This window comes from Centrocercus urophasianus, unplaced genomic scaffold, assembly GCF_019232065.1.
Source record: "Centrocercus urophasianus isolate 14NV4802_14NV808 unplaced genomic scaffold, USGS_Curo_1.0 seq_20, whole genome shotgun sequence".
NCBI lineage: Eukaryota > Metazoa > Chordata > Aves > Galliformes > Phasianidae > Centrocercus > Centrocercus urophasianus.
This window is the reverse complement of record NW_024884756.1, coordinates 12,585,392-12,598,393: the sequence shown is the minus strand read 5'-3', so window position 1 is coordinate 12,598,393 and position 13,002 is coordinate 12,585,392. Positions and strand designations below refer to the sequence as shown.

At 40.4% G+C, this 13,002-nt stretch overlaps 1 protein-coding gene across 1 annotated transcript in view; it reads left to right on the top strand.

The window, feature by feature from the left end:
• PARD3B (par-3 family cell polarity regulator beta) overlaps positions 1-13,002 on the top strand; it is a 354,547-nt gene that overhangs the window by 92,221 nt on the left and 249,324 nt on the right. Inside the window, exon 4 of the mRNA XM_042822376.1 lies at positions 6,215-6,324. Within this exon, the coding sequence (XP_042678310.1) occupies positions 6,215-6,324 (110 nt within the window). The remainder of the gene's footprint in view (positions 1-6,214; positions 6,325-13,002) is intronic.

The following is a 13,002-nucleotide window of genomic DNA, read 5'->3' as shown; positions in this document are numbered from 1 at the left end:
TTGCTGTTTATTTCCATGTATGCATGTTTCAGTATACAGGTGAACACATCTTATGGAAGTCATCATTAGAAAAGCTACAAGTAAAAGTTAAATTATTCAGCTAATTTGCCCATTGCTGTATAGTTCTTTGTCATTGCTCTGTATTTTATATACCCTTTTAAGAGCCTCAGTTGATAGTTAATTTTTTGGCAGCTTACTTTGAAGTGCTGCTTCAGAATCTGATTGTTTCTTAAAGCAGAAATGTAAAATCCCAGCCAACTGAAGAGGAGAGTTGTGTATTTACTTCTCCTGAACATAGCTGGCAAAAGCTGCACTTCCAGTATGTTACACAATTTTCCCATAGACACAGTGGCTGCAGATTTGTGTTTTGCATTTGTCACAACTCACTACTTCATTGCATGGAAGTCTCTTTACTGTGGGCATTAGGTGAAGCAGGATGTTGTACCCTCACTGGCTTTGAGATGAGGATGAATACTATGGGGAAGCTGCTTTTTGGCAGGGGGTTGAACTAGATGATCTCTAGAGGTCATTTTCAACACATATGACGTGTGGTATCTTGGCTCACCTATTTTTGGCTCTACCACTAAAGGGTAAAAAAAAATGATCCTTGTTATCTTTGTCACTTTTTAACTTTCTGAGAGTTTGAAAAACAAAAACCGCCACAAATTGCCTCTTTGGTGAAGCCTTCAGCAAAATTCTGTAATTCAGTATTACAAGCCATGAGGTAAAATGAAATTAAATGAATTTGCAAGATGTGACTCATCTTAGAGCTGGTGGTAGTCTGGATCCTGCTCTGGTCAAGTTCTTTGAACCACAGATTTCTGCAAACCAGAGCATTGGCTGCTCCGTGGTTGTTTCTGGGCTCCTTTGCAAGTATTTGCTACTGGTGGGTGCTGGATAGCAGGTAGGGTGGGTGTCAGGCTGTACACAGTGTGGCTTATCTACACTTTTCTTATAGTTCCTTGAAGCCTTCCTGAAAGCTCTGGTTCTGGAGACTTCACTGTTTCATCTTAATTTCTTACAACTGTCAGGCAGAAGTTTGAAATTTGAGACTAACAATAGTTTGCTGTGACCAGAATGGAAAATAACCATAATAGGAATTATTTTTGAGGGAAGTCTAATAAAGAAAAGGTTCTTAATTAAGGTGAGAGAAAGAATAAATAAATCTAGATGACATTTAAGTACTACAAAAATCTTTATTAATGTCTGGTTTGATATACTTCTTTAAAAACACCATTGAAACAGTCAAGAGGTGTATTTTAGTATTTCAGCAATAAAATGCTACCCATGTCATGTTCAGGCTGTACAGTTCAGGTGCCAAAGTTTTCAGAGAAGACCAAGGTGCTGAACTGTGGAGGAGTCCCTGCCTGAGCACCCATAACTGATGTGGCCCAAGTGCTAAACCAGCCATTGGCAGCGCAGCTGCTGCTGCAGGTGCAGAGAATGTTTTCTTTGTGTCAGTTTATTCAGCTAGTGAAGTTCATTAAGTGTTTCATTTGAAGTTGAGAAATGTACTGGGAATTGAAATAGAAAAAACGCTTATTTTCATCTTTCAGTCTGTGAATAAAAATTAGGTGTGAGAGTCTGAGATCTGTTAGCTTTAAAATCTTGTAGGATGGATTAACCTAAAATGATTGATTTAAATGCAGATAATATGCTGTTTAAATACAACACTCTGTTTAGTAAGATGAATGCTTTTTGCTGTGTCCAGCAGGTTGGAGGAGTAACAAGAAACCGTTCTTGCTGGTGTATCTGAAGTTTAGATTCCATTTACATCGAATGCAATTTGAAGAGATTATGTTAAAAACAAAGTCATGTGTAGGGAAATTCTAATGCAACAGAAGTGAGATATATAATATCTGTGTATTTGTATATTTTTCAATGGTACTTGAAAGACCTGAGGTGCTTGCAGCCGCCCAGGCCTTTAGCCTCAGCCGGCAGCACGGTGCAGCTGTGGCAGGGACAGGGCCTTCCTTGGGCAGGAGCCAGCAGCCAGGCTGTGGTGGCGAGTGCTGGTCAGTGAGTGCTGCAGGCTGCTCCCGCCCTGTTCCTCGTCAGCCTTTCCAGCCAGTGGAAGGGTTGTGTATTTTGTGAGAATCCCGGCGGGGCAAAGCCCCTGCTCTGCCTGCTGTGGAAGTCTGATCAGGCCCCACGCCTGGGCTGCTGATGCAGTGCCCGCAGCTGAGGCCCCTCGGCGCACCTTTGTAGCTCCCTGTGTCCCAGCTCTTGTTGGGCCTGGAGCTGGGAGCGCTGCGCTGACAGAAGTGGGAACAGGCTGAATCGGTTGGCATTCGAGGTATGCTGTGACATGAAGGGTAGGAGGAGTGTACCTGGGGGGGGACCCCACTTGAAGGCTTGCCCTGTGGATGGAGACCTTCCTGATAGAGAGAACACAGCAGCAGTACTACTATGTCTTCCATAGGTACGTACATGAGTACACTTGTGCCTTAAGATGAGGAGTGGGGAACCTCGTTTCGTGTGGATGTTGATTTAATTTCTGCAAACAGAATGTAAAGTAACTTCATTACTAAAATATCTACGTGGGAAGTTCTTATGTGTAATATCTGCCATTGAAACCTCAAAAACGATAAGTACAAATATCCTACAGTTGTTTCATTAGGTATCATTTCTTATAATGACAGTAGTAAAAGAATGTAATTCTGGTCAGAAACTGTGGGAACAGTCTTTGTGTTTTGTAAATAAACTCTGACTTCATGTTTTCCATGGTGTACAACCAGGGAAAAGCATTCTGTTGAAATACACAGCACCAAAAAAAATCTGTTTACAATCTACTGGATTTTCCTTGTAGTTCATAGCTTTTGTTTCTTTAAGATATCCTTATTAAAAGCAATGGAGAGATACCTTGTGCTGCTATTAGAGCACTGGGCTCATAGTGTATGAAAGAGAGCTGGTTGGAAATTGATTTTCATCTGTTTGTAGATTTTTAAGTCAATTGTCTCACTGTTACATCATCCTAGTTCATTAATTTAATCTTGTATCCATGGGAATTTAACAGTGCAGTGTGCACTTCAGACAGAACAGATAGATGTAGATCTTAAATTGTATTGATAGGTGCTATTACGAGCAATTTGGGTTAGTTTTAAACATAGGAGCTCTGTTGTTGGAGCAGTAGATACTTGAGGAAAAAAAAAAGGGGGGGGGGTTGTGATCCTATCAGATGGTAGAATTTACAAGGTAGTGTCAGCTGCACTTTAAGTACATGGCAGCACCATTATGTGGTGCCTCAGGTGGAAGTAAGCAATAAATCCAGGGTGACTGGATTACCCGCGCTGATTGCTTGTGCTCTCAAAAAGCCCTGACTGGCAGAGCTGTCTGCACGCCTGCTAATGTGAAATGTATCTGATAAAAAGAAGAAAAATGGTTATGTATTAATGACCTTGCCTGTATTTAAATACAAATGACTATCCTGCTTGTAATATTTTGTTTTCAGTTTCTGTATTTGTTTGGTGACAAGACCGGTTAAAAGTCTTTCTGCTCTCTGCTTTAGTGGCTGTTGTATAGCGATGAATAGCTTGTCAGGGATCTTCCAGCACATTGTTGTCTGTGTTGAAGGACAATTTCACATTGGTGCATGTGGGTGAATTTTCTCTTTATAGAGTTCTGCTTCAATGTTGGCTTCAAATGTTGTTGAGCTGTGTTCTGAGGAAGCTCTAAAAAAGAATAACATTCTGACACACACAGGCATGAGAAGGTAGTTTATACTGGTGAGTGCGATGTGGCAGCAGGCAGAGAAGGGATTGTCATTGGTGTGGCCTTTAGTTTGATACACGCATGACAGAGAGCTTTTTTCCTATCCTAATAAACATTTTTACATGCAGGAGCAGAATTTAAAAGTAGGACTTTAACAGTCTAGGTGATGTACTGTAAATCTTTCTACCCACTTACAGTATTCCATCCATGTGTATCATTTGTTCTTCACAAAAGTAGTTCATTCCTCTTCCATTGCTAAGCAAGCGAACAAAATTTACAATATGTAAGAAAGCTGCAACAGATGCAGTTGACTGCGAGTGCTTATATTCCCTACGTTCTTCTATTTGGCAGCTTACCTGAAATTTGTCTGAGTATATTTGCACCAGAAAGACTGTGTTTTAGATAGCACAGCCCATATCAATGGCTTTTGGGTGAAAAACTCCGGTTATCAGTTTTCTGAATTTGGCCCAGTGACTGCAGCCTGCAAACTAAATAACAGAGGTGGAAGTGTTTCAGCTAGAGGTGAATTGTTCTTTCCCAAGCAAGGCGACTTTAAACACAAAAGAAAAAAGTGGAGGAAAGGTTGGAGTAGTCATGTTTGCATTCATGGTCACATTGGGTGATATTTAACTATCTAAATCTAGGCATCAGATTTGCTGCTGGAGCCTAGAAGGAAACCTTGAAGAGCTCAGCGTGATTGAGAGAGCTGCAGCTCAAGGCTCTGTGACCGCACTGGGGTACTGACCTCCAGACCTTGTGTTATTTCTCTGCAGTTGTGCAGTATTCCTAAATGTGCTATTTCTTGTTAGCCAGCCCCCTCCTAACCCAACACAAGTTTTGATTCACCAGAGGGTGCAAGCACTGCAAAGTGAGGCAGAAGGTGCTCCTGATCAGGGCAGGTGTTAATGTCTCCATATGGCTTTTTACTTAATTTAAAAAACAAACTGAGCAAATAGGATTACATCCGGCATGGAGATGTTTCTTTTGTTATTGTGTTGATGCAAGGTTTCATTTTTTAATTGTGCACAAATGGCAGAACTTCTCTTCTGTTTTTTCTAATGTAACCAATTTAAATCTAAGTGAGGTTTCGACCATATGCTCAATTCAACCATATTTGCAGTTAAAAAAAAAAATATTTCCAAAACATAAGAGTTCAGGGAAAATATACTGTTAACCATGAATCTGTATAGAGACTGATCCTTGAAGGTGATGCTAGCAAAAGGGAAATTGATTGCTCTGCGTGGCTTGAAACAAAATAGTATGGAGGTTTTAGTGTCACCAGACAAATTCCTCAGCTTTGTCAAAGAGTGAGTAAGGCTGGGATGAGGTTCTGCAATACTGTGACAGAAGGAGCTCTGGACAGAGTTTGAAAGAGGGAAATGCACCCTGAGGAAATCAAAGCCATTAGGAGAATAAAATTTTAGTTGAGGACACATTTGACTCTTCGTTGTCTGTGGCTTACTGCTGCAGTGCAGTGGGAGGAGGAGAAATACTCTGTAAACCAAGTTCCAAAGTTTAAGATACAGAGTGCTGCTCTGACACAAAACGTAGTGCTTATAAATAGCATGACTTGTATGATCAGCTTGGTATGCAGAAGGGAACGTGTTTTCTGTATTTCATTATTCACAGAAAAGAAATACTTCTTCTGTCTTAGCTTACAATGGTTATTGTAAATGCTCAGCACAAATGCTGTAGCATGAGTAGAATAATATAGAAGCACAACGTGACAAAAAGAATGCGGTAAGAAAAAAGGTGTTGTTTGTTGACAAAAAACAACAGTCAAGTGTATCTCTTAAATAAACTTTGTATAGTTGTCTGTGTAATCACATAATAAATGGGGTAAGTGCTAGTTTTCCATTACCAACTCTTCATGTCTAAGGACGACAGTGATGAACAAATTAAAAGTATGTATGTATAGTGGATGTTCTAATATACTTCTGGTATATGTTGTCAGGGTGCTTATCTACAGACAGTTTGCTCACTCTGTTCTAACCCGTAACAAGTGTTAGTACTGCCTGTGCCACTGTGCAGCATTGAATGCTTGCCCCAGGCCCAGCTGATGGTGTGAGCTGGAGCTGCACAGGGACTGTATATTCTGATTATGGTCACTTCTAACCTTCCTGCTATGGACTTCTTCAGGGTAGCGCATAGGTGGAAAACAAAACCTTTACCTCATGCTGTGCTTAGACTTTCAGATTAATACCCTGTTACTCTGTGTCTGTTGGACTCCTGAAGGAATTAAGTATTGTCTGCTTTTGTCCTCACTTACTTCAGTTACGAAAATCAACTGACAGAAATGAGAAGAATGGTAGGGATGATGGCCTTAAAAGTATAAGGAGCATTGCATTTGTATTTGGAATATGGCTTATTCAGTTGTGACAGTTGCGATTAAAAAATACCAGCAACTGGCTTTCTGGTAGTTTCAACAAGAACATCTTTGCAGTGTTTGTGTATATGTGAAAGGAGTTTGGAAACAATCTTAACTCTTAATTTTGTCTCCTAGGCATGCCGCTTCTGGTACGAAGGAGCAGTGATCCAGCTTTGGGCCCACCTGCTGACTTCCACCCAAGTGCCTCTTATCCCAGTGACCTCAGTCACAAACATGCTGTGGCAGTAAGTGTCATGTAACTCATCTTTTTATTAAGGGCTAAAACTGTTTTTTTTTTAGCTGTTTGTACACAACTGCTTTATAAGCTAGATGTATTTGAATCTAGAACAAAATGCTGTAAAGGAGTCAATTTCCTTTGCATAAATAGAGTATTTTAATTAATATAGTCAATTAACAGTGGTTCATGTTTTCTCTATAGGATAGTTACATAAAGCTTAATGGCGACATAAAGTGCTGGAATATGAATTGAAATTTAGCAATTGTTTACTTGATTGGTATTGTGTTGTCATTTTTGTTGGTTGGTAGTGAAAATGTGCACTTCCTTTATAGTATTAATTACCAATCTTGTAAATTTTGTACCTTCTTTTGCTTCCCGTGCCCCTGCATGAGATTTCCATTTTCCCTTGTTGTCCTGCTGCTATGCTGCACACTCTATCCTTTCTCCAGCCTTCTGTTTTACATTTCTATTCTTCCCTTTTGTGGCCAAGCTCATGCTCACATTGTCTTTGGTAAGTAGGAAAGCAAAGACATAGTGAAGATGCAGTGCCTCTTACTCAGATATTATTATAGGCTGGTTTTGATCTTCTTAGTGACACTTGGACCACATTCCTTACTTTGCATTTTTAAGACCTGAAGCTTGATTTTTGCATATGGGTTTTCCTGTATTACTTGCAGAAAGGTGGAAATCTGTTGTATCTGTAAGTGTCAGCTGGGATACGTTTATGCATCAAGCAGAATAGAACTCGCAGGTAAACTTTGCCTAGAAAGCTCTGCTGTACTGCTTTATGTCAAGTGAATGGCTTCTTAATTGATGTTGCTGTTGCACCTGCATTTTGTTTACTTGTGAAATTTCTGGGTTTTCCTCTTTACCTTCCCATGAACAGTGTTGCAATTTGCTCCCTATTCCCAGTTGCTGGAAGCAGTCTGTCTATTTCCCTGCCCCAAGCAAAACAAAACCAACAAGGCTCCTTGTTTCAGCCTGTATTGCTGCATTTTGGGGAGGCGAGGTGTGAAAGAGGTCAGTAACTAATGCTGGAGGTAGGAACCAGTTAAGCTGAAGGTTGTGTATTTAAGACCATGCTTTCAGTTAATTTTACACGAAGGAAGGAAGTAAATAGAAAATTAGATGACTTGCATATAAATGATATTTCATTCTTCTTATGATTCTGAAGACCAATGCACAATTTTGTTGACTGTTTATTGCTTCTTTTTTGGCCAGCTGTGTGTGCATCCTATTTTACAACATCATGGCATTTAGGGCTGAACTTCAACAATGGTCTGCATCATTTTTCAGAGAGCTGTAGGATTTTTCTTGAGGTTTATGCTGCCAGTGCTTAAGTATTCAACCAGTGAATTCAAGTGCAAAAAAGAATTCTGTAACCGTGCAGAAAAGTTTGCAAAGTTGAGAGATCTATAAAGTGAGCAGACGTGTGTAGTGCTGTGTGATTTCTGTAGCCATGGAACTTGTACAAAAAATGAGCAAAATGGTGAAGTTATTTGTTTCCTTTCAGGAAGCGTTGCATCTGTGCAAAGAGTTGTACCAGTACCCGAGAATCCTGTAGGCCTAAGGGGAGTCTGTGTGCCTAAAATGTAGAGTATCCCTCTATCAGCTGTGGGGATGGGGATAATAGTAAAAGCTGGACTGCTAGCAAGAGTGAGGAAGGTTCTGATTATTAAATGTCATTTAAGGAAGGAAGCAAGTCCCGGGAAGTTGGAAGTTTTATTGTTTACTTGAAAATCTGTTATAGCAAAATGCATCATACCAGCTCTTATTTTTGCAACAGTACTATTTCAAAAACTCATCATCAATCATACTGAAATATGCTTTGGCGTAATGTATTGGAAAGCATAAAAAGCTTAGATAACTTAGGTTAAATTAAGTACAGATTGTTTTAAAACAGCAGAATTGATATTTGACAAATGAAAGAATGTACAAACAATGATGCGTTTTTAATATAGCCACGCTCTTTCACACAAGCTTTAAAGCAGTATTTAGAGAAAATTCTCTTGTTGTAGGTACAGGGACTGAAATTAAAATTACTACTACATTTCCTTTGCACAGGCATAGTTTTGTTTAATTAAGCTACATCCATACATTCATATGCCAATGAGAAGCATCAGAGCTATTGGTAGTGTGAACTATCTTTAGTGTCTATAGGAAAAATTGTCTCCCTGTTTATGCCATAGGTATTGTAGCTATCATATTACACTTGAAACTGACTTCCATTGAAGTGCTTTTGGTACTTTTGACATTTTGGTGTTTGACACACATAGGATTGGTAGTGGAGTACCATGTGGAAATGCCCTTGGTTTTGCTGTATGTATATTGCTATATCCACGAGATGCGTGGATACCCCACCACGTGGTCAGGTTTCTATACAGTGATTGCCTTATGAACGACTCAGTGCCACACAGATTTCTCTCTGTGAGAGCACAGGGCAGACGTGCCGTAGCATAATGTGTAAAGTAAAACAACAGATGTGCAATAGGATAGAAAATTCTTGCCTAGTTCAGGTGAATCTGTTGAATCCAGTGCACGCTGCTTTTTTTTTTTTTTTTTTTTGTAGAATCTAATTGGAGGGCATGTTCAGTTTTCTGATGTCCTCTTGATGTATGTTCATTCTAAGGAAGGCTGTTTTGTGCCATATTACAATTACCAAAAGGACATCTCCTTTACCCAGGTAGTATAAGAGGAATTTGAGCCAGTCTTTCACTTTTTCTCTGACACTTGTTTTGTCTTAGCTATAGTTATAGCCCTAATTAGCAAAATGTTTCTAGATCAGCCAAAAGCTGATTGGGAAGTCCAGCATCTGTTCTCTCAGATTGGGAGTCATGTAACAGATGGTACAGAATTTGAGTTTCTCTTTTCATCCAGGCCTCTCTGTTCTTGTCAAGAGAGCTGCCACTGAAAAACCTAGGGACTATTAGCAGCAAAAAACAGGGATCTGAAGCATCTAAATATGCTATTGAATCAAAGGTATTTCATAATGATTTGTCGATTTATGAAGGCAAACGCTAAGCTCTCCTTCTAGTTGCAGTTGTAGTGCCCTGGCCAGGCTTCCAAAAGTGCAAACTGCCTTCCCTCTGGCTCCAGAGAGGAGTCTGGGGAAGCCTGGTTAGCGTAGCACACCTCTCTGCAGATGTTGTAGCCATAGCTGTGCCCTGGCAGCGCTTAGGTGCAGGTGCATTGCCTTCTGTCTGCCCTCAGGCTGCGGTTGGCAGCACTGCAGGGTGAGGCACTGTTGGAGTGAGGGAACCTTTGGCCATGAGCCCCTCAGTGCCTCTCAGCTAGCCTAGGGAGGAGGTGACGCTTTGCTTCTTTACCTAGTCTAGTTCAGCGGTGACAAGCTGTTGTAATTACTGAGTTATGACTGGGACATCTGAACTTCCCTTTCAGGATCTGTTACCTTTGCTTATCTTGATGTCTGCTCAGGGACAGAATTCTCCATTGTCACAAGGCTTGGTCCATTGTGAGTTTTAGACTGAGGATTCTGGCCCCATTGAAGTTGACAGGAATTTTGCATTGATTCTGCTAGGGTGAGGATTTCACATCTTGCTGTTAACCTGCTGATTATCATGGGATCCTATGTTCTGGATGACCTTCTTTTCTCCTATAGTTGCATGTTTCCTCAATAAATACTTGGGATTAATCGATAGGAATGGCTGATTAAATTGCATTTATTCATATTTAAAGACACAATGAGTTGTTGGATCAATTGAAGAGCTGCTCCAGCAGCTAAGTCCAGTTTCCATTTTTACCTAAATGTGACTTGAAAATGACTGTATTTTATGCATTGTGGACATATAATTTGCAATTTTGTATGAGATTCATACATAATCAGAATATTTTTATGTTTCAAGCCCTTGTTAGAGAGGGTCAAAACCTCTCCTGATTCTTCTGGCCATTAATTGTTTGTAATGTATTAGCCTTTCTGATTAAGTGTCTGCAGATTAGCATAATGTGAGCATGTGTAAGGGTGCAGCTCTGCCGCTCATTCCTTTTGCATGCTGCTTTGTGGCTGTCAGAACTTGGATTTGAGGTAAAGGTTATCAATAGTACTTTAAAAATTTGGGGGTATTTTGTGGTAAGAGGCAGAAATGTTGCTCCATCTTGTTGGACTGTGTAAAATCAGGGCAGGACAGAACAGGTCTCATTTGGCACGGTGTTGGGTGATGGTTGTCAGGTTACTTACTTATCTGTAAGTCTGGCTGGTTGCTGGCAGGGCTGCAGTGGGGTTGTATGGCCTGCTCTTAGCACTGAGAACTCGTGCCGAATATGTTTGACTAGGCCAGGCAGGACCTAACTTCTGGTCCTTTTTATATGCCAGAACCTCAAGATGAAGCTGTCCCACAGTCAGGTTTGTGCCAGGAGGTTGGCTGCGAGAAAGGATCATTGTGAAAGGAGATTGCTGTTAAGAATTTAACTCTTGGTCTTGCAAGATTTGGGGAGACGGAAACATATTTCCTGTCTCTCAGCTGGGAAGTTCGGAACAACGTGAGACTTTCTAAAAAGGAATGCTGATTTGGGTGAATCCGTTTTTAAAGCAAGTCCCATGCGTGTTCATGCTGTGCAGTGCACACAGAGCAGCTCTCACCAGCACATGGGGTGCCAGCATGCTTGCTGTCTGGTTAGGAGATCAAAGGGCCATCTGCAGTGAGGGGCAAACTGCAAAACCAGAGCCTTCACAACCCCTACCAAATCCCACTCTGCACCCAGCTCAGGTCTGTCACATTGACAAAAGCCATTCCTTCCTCATCCTCTGTTGTTTTTCAAGCCTGTGTTGCTTTCTTCCCTCCTTCATTGTAGCATGTGCCACGGTACTCTGCATCAAAAGGAAACCACTGTACATTGTGGAGGAAAAACTAAGAAATCTTAATGAAAATACATGTAGTGCTTCAGAACGCTGAATTGATCATCTGAAACAGGACAGAAGTGCCCTGTGGTAATTTCTTTTCTTACATGTGTGAAGATGTACACTTGGGGGAAAAAATAGACTTCTTTATGCTTCTTTGCACAGCTTACACTTCAGAACAAGCACATTGTTTTACCTCCATTGTACAAGGTGAGCGGTGGGAGTAATTTACATATCTTTATTTGAGAAGTATAAGTAGACTTTGTGATTTCTCTTAAAAAGAGCTAATGATGAATGCTCTGTGACATTAATAGAGCACATAAGTTACCAATAAAAGTGACACAATTGGTAAAATGTTGTTCATTGTTAATGTTTTGCTTTGTAAAGCTTGTTTCCAGTGAGAGGAATGCAAGCTTTTTAGTGAATATTTGTGAGAGAAAGTACCTATTATGAAAACCACTGAAGTTCTCTGTTATTATGAACTTACAGTAGTAGTGGGCTGGGTTTTGTTTCCTTATTGGTGTTTATTTGTGGCCTTGGCTGTCAGTGTGAAGATGCCAGACTGTATATAAGCCTTCTTCTCCTTTGTTCTTTGCCTTGTGCATTCAGGTAATGTGAGTGCAGATGATGGAAGATGGCTGTGAGACCTAAATACTTTCTTTTTTTTTTTTTTTCCCACATGGCCTATCTTATGAGGAATGTGGAAAAATTATAGGGTGGAAATAAGAACTGCTGACAAAAAAGGGAAAAAAGGTCACGCTTTCAATGCTGCTGACACACATTCATCTCTATAGCTACATCTTTGGGGTCCTACAAAATACTGTCATTCCATCTGGAACAGCCTTTAGCAGGCTGCTTACGCAACAAGCACACTGCGCAGAAATTGGAAGGAAGCATTAGCAAGTTGCTTGCATGTCTGACAGTCAAATTAAAAGTGGAAGATGGCAGTCAACATAGCTCATGCATATCATTTACTGTCAAGCTCTAGAGGTATTTGGCTAAAATAAAACTTTCTCAGTCGGAGTCATGTTGAAATACAGACCGTAAAATATATAAATACAATTCTCCTAAAGTACAGTAACCCAATAGACGGCTGGGAATTTTTGGCCCTAATGTTGCTGTGACATTAGGAAAAAACTCATTTTGGATTTTTTTCATACGTCATCTTGCAGTGCATAGATGTATGAGGCAGTGGAAATGATTGAACTCTAGGATCTTGGTGAGCAGCTGCAAATTCTTGTTCCTGTTTCGCTGTACTAACGGGGACAACAGTTGCTTGTTTGTGAGTAACCCCAGTGTTCTGGTGCTGAGCATCCAAAGGTGGACATACCCATGGTCTGGACTGACGTGGTCTTTATGTTGTATTTCAGGTTTTAAAGTTTTTGCAAGATCAAGGCTTTACACATCCCAAACAGTATCATCAAGAGCAGAACAAAACCCACAAGAGTTTAGCCCCTGCGAGTGGTCTTATGAGAGTAGCTACTCCCAAAAGATTGTAGATTTTTTTTTTTTAAAGTAGCTTGGGAATCAAGATGGGTATTGGCATATGATTTTACTAATTTACTTTTAATGTACTAAGTATTGCCTTGAATACACCTTGATTTAATGTATCAGTTAGAACGTACAGATCCCCAAGTTTCTATCTGAATAATTCAAGAGAACCTTTCTTACTTGCATCATTCCCAACAAATGCTCATAATGCTGCATACTGTGTTTGAACTGCTGAAGGAGCGTGACTGGGCTGAAATCACGTCAAGGTGTCTTACAGCTGCTGTTCTCAATGGCATTGCTGTCTTATTCCCTGTCCAAAATAGGGTAGTATGAATTTAA